Genomic DNA, 22,212 nt, shown 5'->3' on the forward strand with positions numbered 1-22,212 from the left:
GGCGAAAAGATTGCCTGTCGTGCTGTGGACATACAAGAGTTGATCAAGAAGAAGCCAACATTCGAGGACGTTGAAGACGAAGAAGAAGATGACACCGTGGGGAATTACGATTCAGACTGATACACATGGCGAAGATGTTGACGCTGCTACTGCGGATGATGATTACATTGCTTTTGTCGTATTTACCTGTCAGAAGACATTTTTTTATCTACTATGTGAAATTGTGTTTGCTATGACAACTGAAACCTGATGAACATGTTGTTTAGTATTTTGCTGTGAGAACATCACTTGTTATGTATGCTGATTTGTGTTTGGTGATTGTATGGCAACTAAAATATGATGACATTGTTATTTAGTTGTACTCATATTTGGCTGTGAAACTTGAACTTGATGACATAGTTTGCTGTTGGACTGCAATTTGCTTGACGTCTTCGAATGAGAACAAAGCTGACCCGATAGGGCCTCTGCTATTTATTTATTTATATGAGCAAAAGGGGATACCCCTGATTTCCGTTAATAGAAATCATTAGATGTTCACAACACTACGCCCAGCCTGCTACACAGGTTTCATTCATTACTAGTTTCAGCAAGGTGCTCATGTCGTAGCCACTAAATACATCACGAGTGCTACATACACTGCAAATAAAGAGACAATCATCCTACAGAGCACAATAATTTTGCCCATTATCTTCACAAGCTCTTTCATCTCCTCATTGCTGTCAAGGTCGTTCAGCAGCTGTTGATTGGCCATGATCAGAGGAACTGCATCTTTAACCTTCTGCTCTGCATCTTCCTCTTCTGCCATTCCTTCAGTTACTTGTCCAACACCCCAACCTGCTGGTATTGGGATTCCTCGGCTAACCAAATAATCAGCGTAGTTGCATTCCCCCACATCAGCAACTTCCCAGAAATACAAATCACACGGATCTTCCCATTTCTGCACGAATCAAATTGGTAGATCATCAACCAAACTATTAAAAAATCAGCAACTGAAAGCAGCAGAACAACACTTAAACATATTATTACCCCATGATTCGGGCATTTGTAGAAGACTCGGCCAGGGTTGCGGATTGTGGTTGAGACGCGACGGATGACTCTGCATGATTTGCAGCAGTGGCACCATACCAACAACAGCGGGTTGCGATGAGCAATCGGCTGCGGTGCGCGTGCTGGCAAGGGTGTGATGAGACCCACAGGCGATGGTACGGGTGGCGACTTGGCGCATATCTGGTTGTTGCCTACTGAAGAGCAGGTGGACGAGCAGCCAGCGGACATGGTTGCTGCGGCCAGAGCTTCTGATGCTAGGCAGAGTAAGTAGAGAAGAGGAGAAGCGAATGTTGGATATGTTAGTTTCATTACTTGCAGAGTAGCATAACACCATATATATTCATAGTATAGGTTTGGATTCGAACCAGCTACAGGAGCACGTCTTTCTTTTTTCTAAAACTCGGCAACATCTCTTTACTGGTATACTAGCTTGTTCTATACGCCTTCCCAAGTCTTTGATTTTCTTTCCCTTTTTTTGCGAGGAAGGAAGGAGGACAAAATTGAGAGTTCCTGGGACTCGAACCCAAGACCTCTCGGTTGAAAACCAAGGGTGCTAGTCACTTATGTGGCGAATGTTCCCTGTGAGGAGGACGGCAGACGAACGCATTTTCCTCTTAGTTTTCTTCCGATATATAAAAAAGTATGCTACTTGGTGTCCGCTTAGTCAACAAATAGTTGTGCCAACCTTGACCGTTGGATTGACATTCAATGTCAGTCGCGTTTCTTCAGTCTCTTCTTCCTCGAGCCGCCAAAGCCAAACCAGCACCGGCGGGACCGCCTGCTCCCGCCTCCCACGGCTGGCTGTGATCTTCCCCGGCTCCTGTTCGTTCCCGTCCGAGGCCTCACCATCGTCCTCCGCCTTGGTTCGCTCGCCGCGGAGCCACCCTCCGGTGTTGTCAACATGGTCAACAACCGAGAGGAATAAGGAGATGACTGTACATGGTGAGGATGACAGTAGGGACCCAGCAGCGTGTGCAGTAATTTTGTTTTTTCGGGGCGGAGAGGGGTATCAACTGGGTTGTGCGGGACCCATGGCCCGTCTAGCCCAGGCTTTTATTTCATATGTTTAGCACATGACCAACCCAGATTGTTTTTTTCCTTTCTGAAAATGGCTAGCCAACTATTTTGTTTTTTGCAGAATAACAAACGTAGGCCTACTTGCTTTTCTATGCCCTGCTTGGGCCGGAAATCTTTCAAGATGAGGAGGGATGCATTTTGCCCAGAAAATGGGCTATAAGTAATAAGAAATGGGCTATAAGTAATAATAAATGGGCTGTAAAATGAAAAAATACAGCAAACAGGCAATTAGTTCCAAAATACTGTTTTCTTTCGGATTTTGATATTTTAAATTTCATAGTTTTTGTGCGGGTAAAATTTCATTGAATTTAAATTAAGGTATATTTAGATTTAAAATTAATTTGAATCTGGCTAGAAATTTCGGGCTGTATGCTATTTGGGACAGATTTGGAGGCTGACTTGTGGGTCTACTAGGTTGACGTGTACTTTGGTTTTGTCAACTTAGTCCACAAACGATTCTAGCAGCAGTGACCGTTGGATGTTAATCCAACGGCGGTGCTGCTTCTTCAATATCTGATCTTCTTGCTCAAGCCGCCCAAACCAGCTCCGGTGGGATTGCCTGCTCCCGCCTCCCGTGGCCGGCTGTGCTACCGCACAGGCCGCACCGCCCCACCCTACTTCATTGCTGGCCAGGCCATTCCTCTACTCACCCACACCTCCTGTTATTTTCCGGCGACGGCAGCCGGACCAGTAAACCCTCGTACTCCCCACCGCGTGGGCAACCATTGCCGAGTCTTCCCTGGCTCCATGTCGTTCCCTTCCTAGGCCTCGTCGTCGTCCACCGCCATGGTGCTCTCGGCGCGGCCTTGTCAACTTGGTCAATGAACGACATCCATCGGCCATGGACTGTACGCGCAAAATAATGATTCCTCCACCTGACAGCTGGGACCCACCGGAAGGGCCTCTGTATTTCGTAAAAAAAACGTTCCCCCCGCTGACATGTCGGACCCACCAGCTATATCTTCGCAGGCAAGGAAGTGCCTCCTTATTATGCACAAAAAAATGAATACCTCCCTGCTAGCTGGGACCCACCATAGTGGGACGATGACTTGTGGGCCAACTAAGTTGACGGAGATGGAGGGCTTTGTCAACTTAGTCATTATGAACGATTCTAGCTCTAGTGACCGTACGATGTCCATCCAACAGCCGTAATGCTTCTTCAACCTCTGGTCTTCTTGCTCCAGCCACCCAAAGCAGCGCCAGTCGTGCCGCATGCTCCTGCCTCCCGTGGCCGGCTGTGCTGACGCGGAGGCCTCACCGCCCCCTACTATTCCCACCGCTGGCCAGGCCCTACGACGACGGCAGCCTCACACCGCAGCCGAATCAGTGAACCCTCGTACTCCTCTCCGCGCGGGCTTCCACTGTCGCGTCTTCCCCAGCTCCGCGTTGTCCCCTTCCTAGGCCTCGCCGTCGTCCACCGCTGTGGTGCTCTCCGCGCGGCGTGGTCAACATGGTCAAGGAATGACTTCCATCGGAAGAGTACTGTACGTGGAGAGGCTGATAGCTGGGTCCACGGCCATAGCCCAGTTTTTTTGTGATTTGCCAAGTAAGTCGCTTTGTCAGGCCTGTTGGGCTGCAAATCTTTCAAGACGAGGAGAGCTTTCATTCAGCTGGTCAAGAAAATGGCCCATCAGTAATGAGAAATGGGTTGTACATTTTTAAAACACATCAAACTGGCAATTAGTTTCAAATATCTTTTTTTCATTTCAAGATTTTAAATTACATTAATTTTTATGCGTGGAGAATTTGTTGGATTTTATATTGATATACATTTATTTTTAAAATCAGTTTGAATGTGAGTCAAAATTTCGGGATTAAAAACAGTTCAGACCGCACCGAAATATGCAAAATTTCATATAATTTTTTAACCATGGCCACAATATGGGCTGTAATGCTAACAAAAAGAATATGGGCTCCAAAAAAAACCTTAAGAATTAGCAAATGGGCTCAAAATTATTAGAAATAATGGCAGATGGGCTGTATGCTGTTTTCCACAGATTGAGGCTTTCCTAAAAAAAGGTTGACGCACAAGCAGTGACTGTTGGATGTCCATCCAACGGCCGTCGTGCTTCTTCAGTCTCTGCTCTTCCTGCTCCAGCCACTCAAACAAGCGCCAGCGGGAGTGACTGCTCCCTCCTCCCCGCGGCCGGCTGTGCTGCCGCGCAGGCCTCACCGCCCCACCGTACTCCCATCGCCGGCCTAGCCATCCCTCTACTCACCCACACCTGCTGTTATTCTCCGGCGACGGCAGACGAACCAGTAAATCCTCGTATAGTCGTACTCCCCTCCGCGTGGGAAACAACTGCCGAGTCTTCCCTGCCTCTGTGTCGTTCCCTTCCTAGGCCTCGTCGTCGTCCACCGCCCTAGTGCTCTCGGCATGGCCTGGTCAACATGGTCAACGACCGACATGCATCTGAAGTGGACTATACGTGGAGAGGCCGACAGCTGGGTCCACAGCCGCACACAAGGAAATGCCTCCTTATTACGTGCAAAATAATGATTCCTCCACCTGACATCAGGGACCCACCGAAAGGGCCTCTGTATTTCACGAAAAAAACGTTACCGCTGCTGACAGCTCGGACCCAGCAGCTATATCTTCGCACGCAAGGAAGTGCCTCCTTATTACGCACAAAAAAAAATGAAAACTCCCCCTGTTAGCTGGGACCTAGTATAGTGGAAGGCTGGCTTGTGGGCCTACTAAGTTGACGGGGATGGAGGGCTTTGTCAACTTAGTCAATATGCACGATTCTAGCTCCAGTGACCGTACGATGTCCATCCAACGGCCGTAGTGCTTCTTCAACCTCAGGTCTTCTTGCTCCAGCCGCCCAAACGAGCGTCGGTCGTGCCTCGTGCTCCTGCCTCCCGTGGCCGACTGCGATGCAGTGGAGGCCTCACCGCCCCCTACTACTCCCACTGCTGGCCAGGCCATCCCTCTACTCACCCACACCCCCTGTTACTCTGCGGCGACGGCAGCCTCACACCGTAGCGAACCAGTGAACCCTCGTACTCCTCTATGCGTGGGCATCCACTGCCGCGTCTTCCCCGGCTCCGCGTCGTCCCCTTCCTAGGCCTCGCCGTCGTCCACCGCCCTGGTGCTCTCGGCACGGCGTGGTCAACGTGGTCAAGGAACGACTTCCATCGGACGTGGATTGTACGTGGAGAGGCTGATAGCTGGGTCCACGACCGCAGCAAGGAAGTGCCTCCTTATTATGTGCAAAATAATTATTGCTCCACCTGACAGCGGGGACCCACCGGACGGGCCACCGTATTTTGCGAAAAAAACCTTTTGCCCCTGACTGCTGGGACCCACCAGCTACATCTTCGCACGCAAGGAGGTGCCTGACAGTAGGGACCCACCTGGTCGAAGCGTACGTAGCGTTGTCATTCTGGTCGCGAACGTGTACGTCCATACTGGTCGATGTAGAGGCGCACACGTGTAGTAGTCGAGGCGCGCACGTATCATAGTAGAGGCGCGCACGTAGCATGTACACGTATGTACAACGGCCAGGGTGCAAGAAAGAAAATACGGCCACGTATGTGTACATACGGGCGGGGTCTCGAACGCCTACTCGCGCATACGTACGGCCAGGGCTCATGTACATGGCCGGGTCAGAACGGAGAAACAGTGTCGTCGTCCTGTTCACGGGGAGGCAACGGAATGCATCGTGTTCATGGGGAGGCAACGGAATCCGTCATGTTCATCGGGAGGGCTTGGACGGAACAGGCGATGGAAACGAGGCCTGGCGTACCGCTGAACAGAGGAAACGGCCTTGTGTTCGACCGGCCACGTTCGAAACGGGATCCTATTCATCGGGAGGGTTCTGGCGTACTGCAAAACGGAGGAAACGGACCTCCTACGGTCGAAACAGGGGTCCTGTTGATCGGGAGGGGTGTGGCGTACCGCAATACGAACGAAACGGACTTGTGTTGGAGCGCTACGGTCGAAACGGGGGTCCTGTTCATCGGGAGGGGTGTGGCGTACCGCAAAACAGGACTCCGGGATAGTGTTCATCTCCACCGTCGACCTCCTCCAGCCTCCACGGGCTCCTGTTCATCCAGCCTCCACCGCGCGCTACTCCACCGGCTACTGTTCAACCACCCCTCCACCATCTACTGTTCATCCAGCCCTCCACACCACGGGGTCGTGTTCAACCACCCCTCCACGGGCACCCCACCACCGTCTACTGTTCATCCAGCCCTCCACACCACGGGGTCCGGTTCAACCACCCCTCCACGGGCAACCCTCCACCGTCTACTGTTCATCCAGCCCTCCACACCACATGGTCCTGTTCATCCACCCCTCCACGGGCACCCCTCCACCGTCTACTGTTTATCTAGCCCTCCACCACACTGCGGGGTCCTGTTCATCCAGAGGAAACGCCACCGCTCACTGTTCATCCATCCCCCCTGCAACGCTCACTGTTCATCCTAGAGGCAACATCGATCGGCTTCAGTTAGCAGCGATCGATCGCTCGTGTTCAGTAATGCGTAGCCTGCAGTGCAATCGCTCGGGTTCAGTTAGATCCCAACGCCTTGCTCGGGTTCAGTTAGAGCCAACACCTCGCACAGACGCGCGTACGTGTACGAGAGAAACGCGCATCGCTCGGCCCCCGACCTCCCACCGTAACTGGGAACTCCCTGAAATTTTCCTCGCCCTCGCTTCTACCACAGTTTTTTCCGTCATGGACGGCCCAAAGAATGTCATGCAGCTGCGTCTCCGGCCCGCCTAGGACGAAAAGCCCATTTTCTGTCATGATTTTTTGTCATAGAAGTAGGAGCCCACCACATCTATGATGATACCGGGTTTTGTCACAATTATCGTCATAGAAGTGTCATATGTATGACAGACAAAAATTTCGTTCGGCCCAAAATGTCACGGATGTGTCTTTTTTTGTAGTGTATATATTGATGTCAATTTTCATTTTTCCAGTTGCTAAAGCATTGATATATTTTTTCATGCTCATGTATTATAGCTCCCACATCTCTCTCCATCGTTGCAGATTTCTTCCAAGCATAGTGAGTTGCTTATATATTAATGTGAAATTTCACTTCTTGAACTTGCTAATGCATATTTTTTGTTCATGCTCATGTATTGGTAGCTCCCACATCTCTCTCTGTCTCCTTCCATTTGTTGCAGATTTATTCCGAACATAGTGAGCTGCGTATATATTAATGTGAAATTTCACTTCTTGCACATGCTAATGCATTGATACTTTTTGTTCATTCTCATGTATTTTCGCTCCCACATCGCTCTCTGTCACCTTCGATTTGTTGTAGATAGAAGTTGTTTTGGATTGACGAGAAAGTTCAAAGGTACTGCTAAGTTCTTACCATGATTGATTGAACGCCTCCACACCGTCCCCAGGCATAAATCCGATGGTACCCAGCCTCTCTATGGTTAGAATGACCACCATCTTCGCTTCGCCAACTCCGCATGGTTGCGCTGCAGGGTGAAAGCGCGTGGGAAGAGCCCCTCGATCCTGATGTGATGACGACTATGCACGGAGCAGGAGGAGCCCGAGTAGGGATATGGACGCCACTGATGAGTACGGCGGCAGCGCTGCCGCTTCTCCGTTCTGTTGTGCTTCTTCTCTATTCTTGTTTGCTTCATCTCTCTTAGTTATCTTCCTGTTGTTATCATTGTTGTCGGGGAGGACGTTGGGTGCTGGGGCTCCACCCAATAGGACTCCATATTGATGCTACCCCCAATCCTCAATCTACCACTAGATTCAGACTATTTTGGTGATGGATTTTTCCTCCTAATTTGGTTCAGATGATGCCAGTCCAAAGATTGAATATTTGTTCTAGTGTGTTGGTTTGGGGAATCCGAAAGCTCATAGTTTGTGATGGCCACTAATTAGGTTCAGGTTAGTATGTGTACTCTCATATCTTGTATGTATATGTGATCATGATTTTCTGCAGCCTTTTCCCAATCATCAGCCCGTCCTTTTTTTGTTAGGCCTAATCCTGTTATATGGTTAGGCTGCTTTATGCTATTAGTGTAATTTGTGCCAGCAGCAAGCATGTAGTGAATAGGTTATTAATGCAGTTTTTATCCCTCTAATAATGTATATTGCCAAGAAATTTCCCGAGAGTAAGAAAATAAATTAGAAATTGTATGAGCAGATAGAAAGTGTTGTTGTGGACATTTAATTGGTAAGCAGAAATACTTATGTTTTCCTCAGTTACAAAAAAATGCTAAACATGGGCTTTATCTTACCTTCTCGCTCTCGGATTTATCTTTCCCTGTCTACACCATTTTTGGGCTGCCTAATTTTTTGTTAAACTAAATGTGGTTAATAGTACCTACCAGAAACAATAATACCAAACAAAAAGCACCAATATTTCTCTCATACTTTCAAACTACTGCTCTTCTTTTAGCGTCCAGACTGATGGCCACACCTTTATCTTATACAAGGAAAATAAATTTCTATGCCAAGAACGGATTTTATAGCGTGTACATGATGCACTTAGGCCAAGAAACACTTTTAAAGGACATATTTCGATAGTCTTCCTCTTTGTTGTGTTTCACAGGTGTGGCTCTCGCGGGATCGGATGTTGTTGCCCCATTATTTCTTTGCCAACAGGCAACAATAATGTATCAATTGTTTCTTCTCATCAGTGTTCCAGTTGCATGTGCTCCCGCTTACCCTTAGCTTTTACTCCTTGGCCATAAACGGTAAATTCTCTGTTTTCCTTGCTCTATGGAAGCCACCTTAGCGTTACTTATGTTTTTTGTTTTTTTCACTAGATCTATTTTTCCTCAACAACACTTTATTTCATTTTTTTGTTGCAACTTACTCTCCACAATGAGCAGTAAATGATACTCCCTCCGATCCATAATATGTTGAACTAAGATTGAATTAAACCTAGTTCAAAATTGTGACACATATTTTGGATCGGAGGGAGTAGTACACTTATGATATACCTGTCAGCTATTATTTATCTGTATATTGCTTTGCCCATATTATTCACTTGAAGAAAATCATACCATAGTAAGTAAAAAAAATAAGAAAGAGAGTTATACAATGAGTAGTGATACTTTTGCCCAATTTTGGTGCCAACAATTACAACAACAGACATTTCAACTATTTCCATTTAGCATAGTCTGTGGGTTGCAACAATTATAGAAGAGGCACATTCTAGCTATTCATTTGTCTATTTTTGGTGCCAAGAGTCTCATTGTCATCTGTTCACTAGAACGTCAAGGCGCGCTTTGCCGCGCCCGCCATCTTGATGAAAGAGTATCGAGACAATATAAATATTGATGAAAAAAATGGAAGGTATAATTATCAATGGAGATTTGAATTATAATGTAATTCCTCCGTAAAGAAATATAAGAGCGTTTAGATCACTAATAAATCAGTCGCAAATCCATAAGAAAGAACCAGGAGAACTAAATCTCTGTTTTCTTTGTCGCTAATGGGCCGAATTATTTGTAGTCCCTTCTTTCCTAAGAAGAACTAGAAGAACTAAATCTCTGTTTTCTTTGTCGCAATAATGGAGCGGCCGCGGCAAAGCACGGCTTTTGCTTCTAGTTGCAGTGAAGCCCAATAAAAAACATTGATTGTTGTGTGCTCTTCTTACTGAAGATTATACTGGTGTCAATTGCTTTGTGAGAAAAGAAAGAGATGACTTGATGTGCACTTCTTATCATCAAATCAAATGGAATAAACGAATAGGGTTATATATGAACAATACACACAAGGTCCTGCATCATCAACTAACAACCAACTTCTTTGTTTCACTGTTCGTGTGTGCCTTCCGGTCCATCAAATATAGTTGTGCTTCACCTGCCTTCCGTTGACAATCATCTTTCTATTGCATACTATGTGGTTGGATGTTGGTTGAACTACTGTTGCCTTATAAACAAACATTTTTCTATCAAATCTTTTCTCCTTACTTTTGGAATAAGCTGCATGTGTTTCCAAATACCAAATGTTTTCTTCTTACTTTTGGAAGAAGCCTTTTGACCTTCTTATTATGCATGCAGGTTGGTGATATTGAAGTTATCGGCTTTCTTATGCAAACTGAAATAATTCCTCCGTGCTTGCGTACCATGGAGATGGCCAGTGAGCTATCAAAAACCGTATGTAGCTAACCATCTCAATCGCCATTTAAATACTATCATGTTCTTTCTTTTATGTTTAGCCTAGAAAATGTCAAATTGCTTCTTCTTTTCAAAAACTAAATTTTGCTGTCTAAAGTTCATATGGAACACTTCATTACGAATTAACTATCAGTTCATAGGTTCTTGATTATCTGTAGACTTCTCTGCCATGCCAGGCTTCTCACTGATAATATTTTAAAACCACTTCACAATTTATAGACCTAAAAGGTGTATTATGCGAGAAACCTCAAAAGCTAGTTGGCTTTGGCATTTCAGTAATTGACCTATGCTGCTAATGTCGTCGTGTTACTATTATCCATTATCACTTTGACTGGAAGATCAATAATTTCGTGGACGCATAAATATGCCAACGTTTTTTCTACATATTTGTTATATAACCCACAGGAGATGAATATTTTTAGGTACTTAAGATTTTTTTGGGTGGAGTTCAAATTGAGGCTAGGCAAAATGGTATCTTATATAGACAATGAGATAAATGTGTAGTTGTCACTCCTGACTTCGCTCTTCCGGTTGACATGTGGTTGTCACCATGGGTCCTCTGTATCATGAATCTTGCCACTTATGAAATAGAGATATTTTAGGTTTCCTTTTAGGTCTGTCAACCCATTATTTATCTATTTTAGCTTCCTTTGGCAGATGATGCACAATCTAGATAAGGATCTATCCCTGTTGCCCAGTTGCGTGTCAATTGGGTTATTCATTTTCGTTGTTTCCTTTTGGGTGCAGCTATTGACATTTTCCCTTTGTTGTAGTGGCTAGTAGTAAACTAACTGAAATGAATATATGCGTACGTTGCAATTTCATTTTATTAGATATCATAGAGATTCTGCTGTACTAGCGTTCTTGCATAGTAAGCTAAGCATGCTATACATAATATCAGTGGCATCGAATTGGATGCAGCGTTCTTTGTTTGACGGAGCTGAAGCACGGAATCTGCTTGATTCACTATGCTTCTGTTTCTTTGTACGAAAAAATTATTTCCTCTCCAACTTGTGAGACACATAACATTTCTCATTTTCGGTAGGTATTTCTTGTCTGAGCATTTCTATGTGATATACTGTAGGTTCTAAGAACTATAGATAGGACCACACTTTATTTATTGATAAAGAAAATCTGTATTAAGTATGGAAACCATGAGTTAACATATTGGACTGTGGATAGAGTTTTCTCGGAGGTTGGTATTCTGTTCGTTCTGCCATTTTCAGATCATTCAAGTTTCTGCACTTTCACTGTATTTTTTACATGCAGCGATTCTTTAAATTAAGGTCATATTGACAGTTCTAAATTGGTACACAATAGGTTCCCATGAAATTTACCAGCAAGGTTACAGGGAAAATGTGCTATGAAGACTCTGTTCGATGAAAAATTAGCATCTTGGCGAAAGGAAAGTGGATGGCTTGCGGCTCTGGCGCCGGGGCGACGCGCCCGGCGCGGTGGCCTCCCAGCCGCCCCCGCAACCCCCCCCCCTCCGGCGTCTTCGGCCGCCTCATCCCCCTCCGCGGCCTCCCCGCCCCCTCCCCCCTCCTTGCTGCATGCTCTGTCCTCCCTAGGCCCTGCGCGGGTGGTGTCGATCGACATCGCCGAGCCGGATGACCTCGAAGCCGGGCGTCCGGTGGTCTGCCGTGACTGGGTCCCCCTGGTCCTGCTCGCGTGCCGCGGCCGGCCGGCGCCTGCACCGGCAGCCTTACTCCCAGGGGTGGGAGTTCGACTACCGATGTGGCAGCCCAGCCCCGACACCGGTCGCTGAGTACTCCTCAGACGCCAGGGAGACAAGGCGCCGCCTTGAGGTCGGGGGGATGACGCCGTCGTCACCCCCGCTCCGCCGGTTGTGGGGTTGCGGGCCGTGCTGACCGTGGCGCTGCGTGCATCTCGTGGCGGGCTCCGACCCTCGCTTCCCCTAGCTCCCTCTGGGCTCCGCCACCGGCATGGCCCGCGCTGGCTTCGGTGCTCTCGCGCCGCTTCCCGTTCCGCCCTTTCATCGCCTCCTTTGGTTCCTCCCGTCCCCGGCCCTCGAATACTCCCCACCGTCCGGCCAGGCCTGCTCCTTCCCATCCATCCTCATCGCCGGTGGTGCTCGAGGAAACCCTCGCTGCCCGCCTGCCTGGGCGGTGGACTTGGGCCGACCCTCGTTGGGCATGGACCCCCTTCTGGCCTGCCTAGCCTACCCATGGGGCTCGCGGTGGGTCCTGGGCAGTTGGGCTGCTGCAGGCCCAATTGGCGGCTCGATTTGGCCCCCAAAGGGTTCCTGATCCAGCCACTGTTCGCCCCATCCCAGTCCCCTCCTCTTCGTTTCCCGATACCCTAGCGCTGCCCCTAAGCCACCGCGCCACTCTGCCCCCTCCCCCCGCCGCCGTCTCTGCCGCCCCTCCCGGTCATGACCCGCGAGTGGGGTGACGCGGCCGGCCGCCCCAAGAGTTACCAGGAGGACCGCCACTGATGAGGACATCAATACCATTGTTACACCCACAGCCCCTACTGTTACATATACTGGACCAATTACTAGAGCTCGCGCACGCCTATTAAATTACCAGGTACTTTCGTTTCTTGGTAATGATTCTAATGTTCATGAGATTATGATGCTGCCTAAATTGGATACATTTGTTTTGCTTACAAATGAAGGGCCTAGCTTGGAGAAGGATGAACATTGGAGCAAGAACACGCATGGAGTTGATGGCATGCGCAAGGGGATCAAGAACGGAGTTACAAGTGATGATTTCAGGACTTTGAAGCCGCCATAAGGAGTGCATGAAGCCTTGGACGAAATATACAAGATGCCACTTCATAATATTCGTCCATAGGCTATTCTAGGTGCTGCGTCACCTTATTAATGGGCCAGGTCCATGTAATTTCGAATACTTAAGTATAGGCTATTTTTAGAGTCCGTATGTGTGGGGAAACAAGAGTTAGGGTTGGTTTCGGACCCCACCGTCAAGGGCCACGAAATTCCCCCCTCTTCCTCCATATATACAGCCCTTAGGGCGTCGTTTAGACTTTGGGTTTTGTTTAGATTAAAAGTTCACCATAGCTGCAACTTCGCGTACTTCGTTTGTGTCCAACGACTAGACCAAGACGTCACAGAACCCCACCTTGATCAATAAAGCTTTCATCTTATATTCGCAATATCCCGATTGCAATCTCAGTTTCTTGCTTGTTCTTCGTTTGCTCGCAGGAAACAGACCCTCGTGGTCAGGTTGATTGTGCTCCGGCGTGGTCAATAACCCTCGGAAGTTGGTTTAGCGATTGCTAAGGAGCGACGTCTCGCACGTTCGTAGTCGGATCGTCAAGGCCGACTCCCAAGAAAACGATAGCCACCATCTCATCGAAACATCGGGACACCTTAGCCTCTATCAAGTGGTATCAGATTTCAAGGTTGCTCGGTGAGATTTTACAATTTTTCGTAGATTAGATCGAGTCTGTTCTTCATACCTACAGTCCACGAAAAAGCCAGAAAAAAAATTAGGGTTAGTTCATCATATCCGAACCAATCTGAGCCTTTGCATGATCTTTTTAGGGTTTTTGCTTTGTTGAATTTGCGGTTGCATCGTCGTGTCAAGTTGCTGGTCTTAGAGTCTAGTCTTTTAGAGTTTAGAGTTCTGGTCATAAGTTGTCACGCCGCCGCCGCACCATCATCATCGCCCATCTACCACTTTTGCTTATCTGCCACCGCTCTGAATCCATATCCATATACCACCACCAATCCGTATCCATATACCACCACCAATCTGTATCCATATACCACCACCGCTACCATATACCACCACCGCTGCCATATACCACAACCATATATCCACCACCAATCCGAGTTCTTCTCATATTAGGTTTGTTCTTGAGATCAATCTAAATTCTAATTCGTGTTTCCTTGCCTGCGTAGGTCTCGAAAAAAAAAGAGTCTGGAGACCCCCGGGCAGTTTTTAGGCCAAAATTTTCACGGGAATTTTTTTCCCTATCCTATTTTTAGGCTTTTCTGAGTCTTTTGAGCCACGTGCCATCATAGTGATTTTTTGTCGCACTTTTTCGTTGTCGCTGCCCTGATTTCCGAAAAAAAGTGAAAAAAAAATTCCGTGCCCATCCTATCAGTTTGACGAGGGAAGAGTTTTGAGACACTCGCCATTATAGTGATTTTTCGCAAAAAAAAGAGGAGCGCAAAAAAAAGGAGCGCAAAAAAAAAGAGTTCCAGAGTGTGCTTTTCCCTTATTTACGTGGAGCACCGTGATTTTGTTAGTGTTCTAGGCTCGCGTCTCTAGCACGGTCTAGCCTAGGACCAGCACAGTACCGTCGTTGAGCGTTTATACAACTTTGCATCTCTGAATTGATTATTGCTGACCCTTTTTGCTACCATACTATAAGCCTTCCCAGCTCCACATACATCTACTCGTGCGTTTGACTCTCCCTGGCAATCGCTCTATCCAAGATTTTGAGAGTTTTGACTACAACGGTTGCCGATCACCGCCTGCTGCTGGGTAAGAACTGGTAAGAATTTGAGATTTGCTTGACGGATTTGTGATACCCGCCACCACCACCACTTGTTAGTAGTCTGTAGGATCATATTCTTGTGTGTTTCTATTGCTGCTAACCATGCCAGGATCACAAGCCGACGAGACTGACTGGGAGAACTTGACGAACAAGGAGCTTCATGATACGTTTCAGCAAATGATGAGTGGACAGGTGCACGATGTGATAAACAGATTTGAAGAGGCCATGGAGAAGATAGATGGCATGGAGAAGACGTTTGAAACAAAGCTCGATAACAAGTTTGCTGAATTGCTTTCGCGTTTTCCACCACCACCACCGGCTGCTCCTGCCGCACCTCTGCAACAACAGCAACAACATCGACTACCTCCACGTCGGGAAACAGCCCTCCGCCGAGCGAGCCGTGTCCCTCTTCAGTCGGGCCAAACTTCTGGTGCTGCTGTTGATACTTCTGTGGCTCCTACTGCTGATGTGGAGGAGGATGATTATGTGGGAGATTATGAGGATGAGGTTGATCAAAATCAGAACTACGTGCCACCACCAGCACAGCAACCACCAGGTCGTCCACATGCAAATAATGGCAATGGTAGGGCTCACCCTCAGGTACGAGATCATGACCATCTCCCTAAACTAAAATTGAATATTCCACCATTTGAGGGTAGATATGTTCCTGATATATATCTTACTTGTGAGTTAGAAACTGAACAACGATTTACATGTTTACAATATCCCGAGGAGAGACGTGTTCCTGCTGCTGTTTGTGCGTTCACTAGTTTTGCATGTGTTTGGTGGTCTGAGCATTGTAGATTATATCCTATTCCGGCTACTTGGGCTGCTTTGAAAATTGCTATGCATACTCGTTGGGCTCAACCATATTATCAACGTGAATTACTTCAAAAATTGCAGCGCTTAAGACAGGGAAAAAATTATGTAGAAGAATATTATCAGGAATTACAAACTGGCATGATTAGATGTGGTATTGTTGAGGAGAATGAAGCTATGCTTGCACGTTTTATGGGTGGATTAAATAGAGAGATTCAGACGATTCTAGAGTATAAGGAGTATACTAATATCACTCGTTTATTCCATCTTGCTTGTAAAGCTGAACGTGAAGTGCAGGATCGACAGGCATTAGCGTGGATTAACTTTTCTGCAGGTCGACCTTCATCATGGACACCACGTGCATCATCTACTTCCACACGTTCTGCTACACCGGCGCCTCCGTCGGCTGCAACCTCCAACCGTGATACAATAAAGCAGGCACAATCACCACTATCTGCCAAGAGCACACCTTCTGGGCCTGCAAAGAGCTCTTCTTCATCCATGGCATCAACAGGGCAAACACGTGATATTATTTGTCGACGTTGCAAGGGTGGAGGTCATTATGCGAGAGAATGCCCATCTAAGCGTGTGATGATTGTTACTGAGGATGGTGGGTATGAGTCCGCTAGTGACTATGATGAGGAGACCTTGGCTCTTATTACACGTGAAGAACACGGTGGAGACGGTTCTGATCATGAGACGCAATACATGGCTCCTGAAGATGCTGACAGGTATGAATGTTTAGTTGCTCAACGTGTTTTGAGTGTGCAGGTTACACAAGTTGAGCAAAATCAGAGGCATAATTTGTTCCATACAAAGGGAGTTGTGAAGGAACGTTCTGTTCGTGTGATCATAGATGGAGGGAGCTGCAATAACTTGTCTAGCATGGAGATGGTGGAGAAGCTATCTCTCACCACAAGACCACATCCACATCCTTACTACATCCAATGGTTCAACAACAGCGGCAAGGTTAAGGTAACACGTACTGTTCGTGTGCATTTTAGTATCTCTACATATGCTGATTATGTTGATTGTGATGTGGTACCTATGCAAGCATGTTCCTTATTACTTGGTAGACCATGGCAATTTGATAAAAATTCTGTACACCATGGTAGAAACAATCAGTATACTCTTGTTCATAACGATACAAATATTACTTTGCTTCCTATGACTCCTGATTCCATTTTGAAAGATGATATTAATAGAGCTAATAAAGCAAAACAGGAGACAAATAAGAGTGAAAATCAGATTGTGGCAAAAGAATTTGAGCACCAAATGAAGCCTAATAATAAACCATCTACTGTTGTTTCTGAAATTAAATTGAAAAGTGCATGTTTACTTGCCACCAAATCTGATATTGATGAGCTCGATTTTAGCAAATCTGTTTGCTATGCTTTTGTGTGCAAAGAGGCATTATTTTCATTCGAGGACGTGCCTTCCTCTTTGCCCCCTGCTGTCACTAACATTTTGCAGGAGTTCGCTGACGTCTTTCCACAAGACGTGCCACCGGGATTACAACCTATTCGAGGGATTGAGCATCAAATTGACTTAATTCCCGGTGCTTCGCTACCCAACCGTGCACCATACCGCACCAATCCAGAGGAGACGAAGGAGATTATGCGTCAAGTACAAGAACTGCTCGACAAAGGTTATATACGCGAATCCCTTAGTCCTTGTGCTGTTCCTATCATTTTAGTGCCGAAAAAGGATGGTACATCGCGTATGTGCGTTGATTGTAGAGGCATTAATAATATTACTATTCGTTATCGTCATCCTATTCCTAGGCTAGATGATATGCTTGATGAACTGAGTGGCTCTACAATATTCTCCAAAGTTGATTTGCGTAGTGGATACCATCAAATTCGTATGAAATTGGGTGATGAATGGAAAACAGCATTTAAAACTAACTTTGGATTATATGAGTGGTTAGTCATGCCTTTTGGGTTAACTAATGCACCTAGTACTTTCATGAGGTTAATGAACGAAGTTTTACGTGCTTTCATTGGACGATTTGTGGTAGTTTACTTTGATGACATATTGATTTATAGCAAATCTTTGGAGGAACATTTGGGACATTTACGTGCTGTTTTTATTGCTCTACGTGATGCACGTTTGTTTGGAAACCTTGGAAAGTTCACCTTTTGCACCGACCGAGTATCTTTTCTTGGCTATGTTGTTACTCCACAGTGAATTGAAGTTGATAAAGCCAAGATTGAAGCTATTGAGAGTTGGCTGCAGCCCAAAACGGTCACACAAGTGAGGAGTTTCCTTGGCCTCGCTGGTTTCTATAGGCGTTTTGTGAGAGATTTCAGCACCATTGCCGCACCTCTCAACGAGCTTACAAAGAAGGATGTGCCTTTTGTTTGGGGTACCGCACAGGAAGAAGCCTTCACGGTATTGAAAGATAAGTTGACACATGCTCCTTTACTCCAACTTCCTAATTTCAATAAGACTTTTGAGCTTGAATGTGATGCTAGTGGAATTGGATTAGGAGGTGTGTTATTATAAGATGGAAAACCTGTTGCATACTTTTCTGAAAAATTGAGTGGGCCTAGTCTGAACTATTCTACTTATGATAAAGAATTATATGCTCTTGTTCGGACCTTAGAAACATGGCAACATTATTTATGGCCCAAGGAATTTGTTATACATTCTGATCATGAATCTTTGAAACACATTAAAAGTCAAGCAAAACTGAACCGTAGACATGCTAAATGGGTTGAATTCATTGAGACTTTCCCTTATGTCATTAAACACAAGAAGGGTAAAGAAAATGTTATTGCTGATGCCTTGTCTCGTCGTTATACTATGCTTTCACAACTTGACTTTAAAATATTTGGTTTGGAGACCATCAAAGATCAATATGTTCATGATGCTGAATTTAAAGATGTATTGCAGAATTGTAAGGAAGGGAGAACTTGGAACAAGTTCGTTATTAACGATGGATTTGTGTTTCGTGCTAACAAGCTACGCATTCCAGCTAGCTCCGTTCGACTTTTGTTGTTGCACGAGGCGCATGGAGGAGGATTAATGGGACACTTTGGCGTCAAGAAGACGGAGGATATACTTGCTACACATTTCTTTTGGCCAAAGATGAGACGGGATGTTGAGCGTTTTGTTGCTCGCTGCACTACATGTCAAAGAGCTAAGTCACGACTCAATCCTCATGGTTTATATATGCCTTTGCCTGTACCTAGTGTTCCTTGGGAGGATATATCTATGGACTTTGTTTTAGGTTTACCTCGAACAAAGAAGGGGAGGGATAGCATATTTGTTGTCATAAAAGGCACACTTTATACCATGTCATAAAAGCGATGATGCTGTTAATGTTGCTGATTTGTTCTTTCATGAAATTATTCGCTTACATGGTGTGCCAAATACTATTGTTTCAGATCGTAATACTAAATTTCTGAGCCACTTTTGGAGATGTTTATGGACTAAGTTGGGGACTAAGCTGCTTTTTAGTACTACTTGTCACCCCCAAACTGATGGACAAACTGAAGTAGTCAATAGAACATTGTCTACTATGCTTAGGGCTGTTTTGAAGAATAACAAGAAAATGTGGGAAGAATGCTTGCCTCATATTGAATTTGCTTATAATCGTTCATTGCATTCTACTACTAAGATGTGCCCTTTTGAAATTGTGTATGGTTTCCTACCTCGTGCACCTATTGATTTGTTGCCTCTTCCATCTTCAGAGAAGGTTAATTTTGATGCTAAAGAACGTTCTGAATTGATTTTAAAAATGCATGAGTTAACTAAGGAAAACATTGAGCGTATGAATGCAAAATATAAACTTGCTGGAGATAAGGGTAGAAAACATGTTGTGTTTGCGCCTGGAGATCTTGTTTAGTTACATTTGCGTAAAGATAGATTTCCTAATCTGCGCAAATCAAAGCTAATGCCATGTGCTGATGGTCCTTTTAAGGTGTTAAAGAAAATAAATGATAATGCATATAAACTTGAGCTACCTGTACATTTTGGGGTTAGTCCCACTTTTAACATTGCAGATTTGAAGCCTTATTTGGGTGAGGAAGATGCGCTTCCATCGAGGACGACTTCGTTTCAAGAAGGGGAGGATGATGAGGACATCAATACCATTGTTACACCCACAGCCCCTACTGTTACATATACTGGACCAATTACTAGAGCTCGCGCACGCCAATTAAATTACCAGGTACTTTCGTTTTTTGGTAATGATTCTAATGTTCATGAGATTATGATGCTGCCTAAATTGGATACATTTGTTTTGCTTACAAATGAAGGGCCTAGCTTGGAGAAGGATGAACATTGGAGCAAGAACACGCATGGAGTTGATGGCATGCGCAAGGGGATCAAGAACGGAGTTAGAAGTGATGATTTCAGGACTTTGAAGACGCCATAAGGAGTGCATGAAGCCTTGGACGAAATATACAAGATGCCACTTCATAATATTCGTCCATAGGCTATTCTAGGTGCTGCGTCACCTTATTAATGGGCCAGGTCCATGTAATTTCGAAATACTTAAGTATAGACTATTTTTAGAGTCTGTATGTGTGGGGAAACAAGAGTTAGGGTTGGTTTCGGACCCCACCCTCAAGGGCCACGAAATTCCCCCCTCTTCCTCCATATATACAGCCCTTAGGGCGTCGTTTAGACTTTGGGTTTTGTTTAGATTAAAAGTTCGCCATAGCTGCAACTTCGCGTACTTCTTTTGTGTCCAACGACCAGACCAAGACGTCACAGAACCCCACCTTGATCAATAAAGCTTTCATCTTATATTCGCAATATCCCGATTGCAATCTCAGTTTCTTGCTTGTTCTTCGTTTGCTCGCAGGAAACGGACCCTCGTGGTCAGGTTGATCGTGCTCCGGCGTGGTCAATAACCCTTGGAAGTTGGTTTAGCGATTGCTAAGGCGCGACGTCTCGCACGTTCGTAGTCGGATCGTCAAGGCCGACTCCCACAGAAAACGATAGCCACCATCTCATTGAAAGATCGGGACACCTTAGCCTCTATCAGCCGCGACCCTCCCTGCTCCTCCCTCGAGGGCCTCTGGCACGAAGCTGATCTACGCCGGCAGCTATCGACCAGGGAGTCCTATCGCTCCCCTCCTCCCCGCGAGTCCCGCCGCTCGCCAGTGCGTGCGAACCGTCAGTCGCCCCGGGGGGAGCCCCACCGCTCGCCTGGCCGACGCGCTTCCCCAAGGGATGAGCTCCAGGACCGGCAGCGATCTCCATCGGACGAGCAGTGGCGATCCTCCCGGCGCCGCTCGCCATCTCCTCCTCCTTGTCGCCAGGACCGCCCCCCCTCTCCTCCCCGCCTGCAGCAGCAACAAACAGCCAACGCCCCTCACCCCCGCCGTTATCAGCCACCCCAAAACCAGCCGTCTTTTCCCCCGGCCAATGGGGGCAATGGTGTGATGCCCCCAATTCAATCATACACTAATCATGCACGCAAACGCGTATGATCAAGATCCGGGACACACTGGAAGATATCACAACACAACTATAAAAATAAAATAAGTCATACAAGCATCATATTACAAGCCAGGGGCCTCGAGGGCTTGAATACAAGAGGTCGATTATAGACGAGTCAGCGGAAGCAACAATATCTGAGTACAAACATAAGTTAAACAAGTTGCCATAAGATGGCGAGCACAAACTGGGATACAGATCGAAAGAGGCGCAGGCCTCCTGCCTGGGATCCTCCTAAACTACTCCTGGTCGTCGTCAGCGACCTGCACGTAGTAGTAGGCACATTTAGTGTAGTAGGAGTCGTCGTCAACGGTGGCGTCTGGCTCCTGGGCTTGAGCAGCTAGTTGCGACAACCATGTATAGAAAGGGGGAAAGGGGGAAGCAAAGCAACCGTGAGTAGTCATCCAAAGTACTCGCAAGCAAGGATCTACACTACATATGCATGGGTATTAGTGTAAAGGGGCAATATCGGTGGACTGAACTGCAGAATGCTAGAATAAGAGGGGGATAGCTAGTCCTATCAAAGACTACACTTTTGGCAGCCTCCATCTTGCAGCATGTAGAAGAGAGTAGATGGTAAGTTCACCAAGTGTCATCGCATAGCATAATCCTACCCGACGATCCTCTCCTCGTCGCTTTGTTAGAGAGCGATCACCGGGTTGTATCTGGCACTTGAAAAGGTTTGTTTTATTAAGTATCCGATTCTAGTTGTCATAAGGCCAATGTACAACTCCGGGTCGTCCTTTTACCGAGGGAAACGGCTATTTAAATAGATAAAATTCCCTGCAGGGGTGCACCACATAACCCAACACGCTCGATCCCCTTTTGTCGGACACACTTTCCTGGGTCATGCCCGGCCTCGGAAGATCAACACATCCCAGCCCCACCTAGGCACAACAAAGAGGTCAGCACGCCGGTCTAAAACCCATGGCGCAGGGGTCTGGGCCCATCGCCCATTGCACACCTGCATGTTGCGAGGGCGGCCGGTGAGCAGACCTAGCAACCTCCATTTTAAAGGAAGTTGCGTTACGCGGTCCAACCCGGCGCGCGCCGCTCAGTCGCTGACGTCATGAAGCTTTCGGCTGATACCACAACATCGAGTGCCCATAACTGTTCTCGCGTAGTTGGTTAGTACGTATAGGCCAGTGGCCGGACTCAGATCAAATACCAAGATCTTGTTAAGAGTGTTATTTTGAAGTAACCGTGGACGC

At 46.4% G+C, this 22,212-nt stretch overlaps 1 protein-coding gene across 1 annotated transcript in view; it reads right to left on the bottom strand.

Moving 5' to 3' along the window:
* LOC119357836 (hydroxyproline O-galactosyltransferase HPGT1-like) overlaps positions 1-20,803 on the bottom strand; it is a 29,445-nt gene extending 8,642 nt beyond the window's left edge. The window contains exon 1 of the mRNA XM_037624648.1: positions 20,711-20,803. Within this exon, the coding sequence (XP_037480545.1) occupies positions 20,711-20,803 (93 nt within the window). The remainder of the gene's footprint in view (positions 1-20,710) is intronic.
* Positions 20,804-22,212: the final 1,409 nt, after the last annotated feature.

This window comes from Triticum dicoccoides, chromosome 2A (assembly GCF_002162155.2).
Source record: "Triticum dicoccoides isolate Atlit2015 ecotype Zavitan chromosome 2A, WEW_v2.0, whole genome shotgun sequence".
NCBI classification, from domain to species: Eukaryota; Viridiplantae; Streptophyta; class Magnoliopsida; order Poales; family Poaceae; genus Triticum; species Triticum dicoccoides.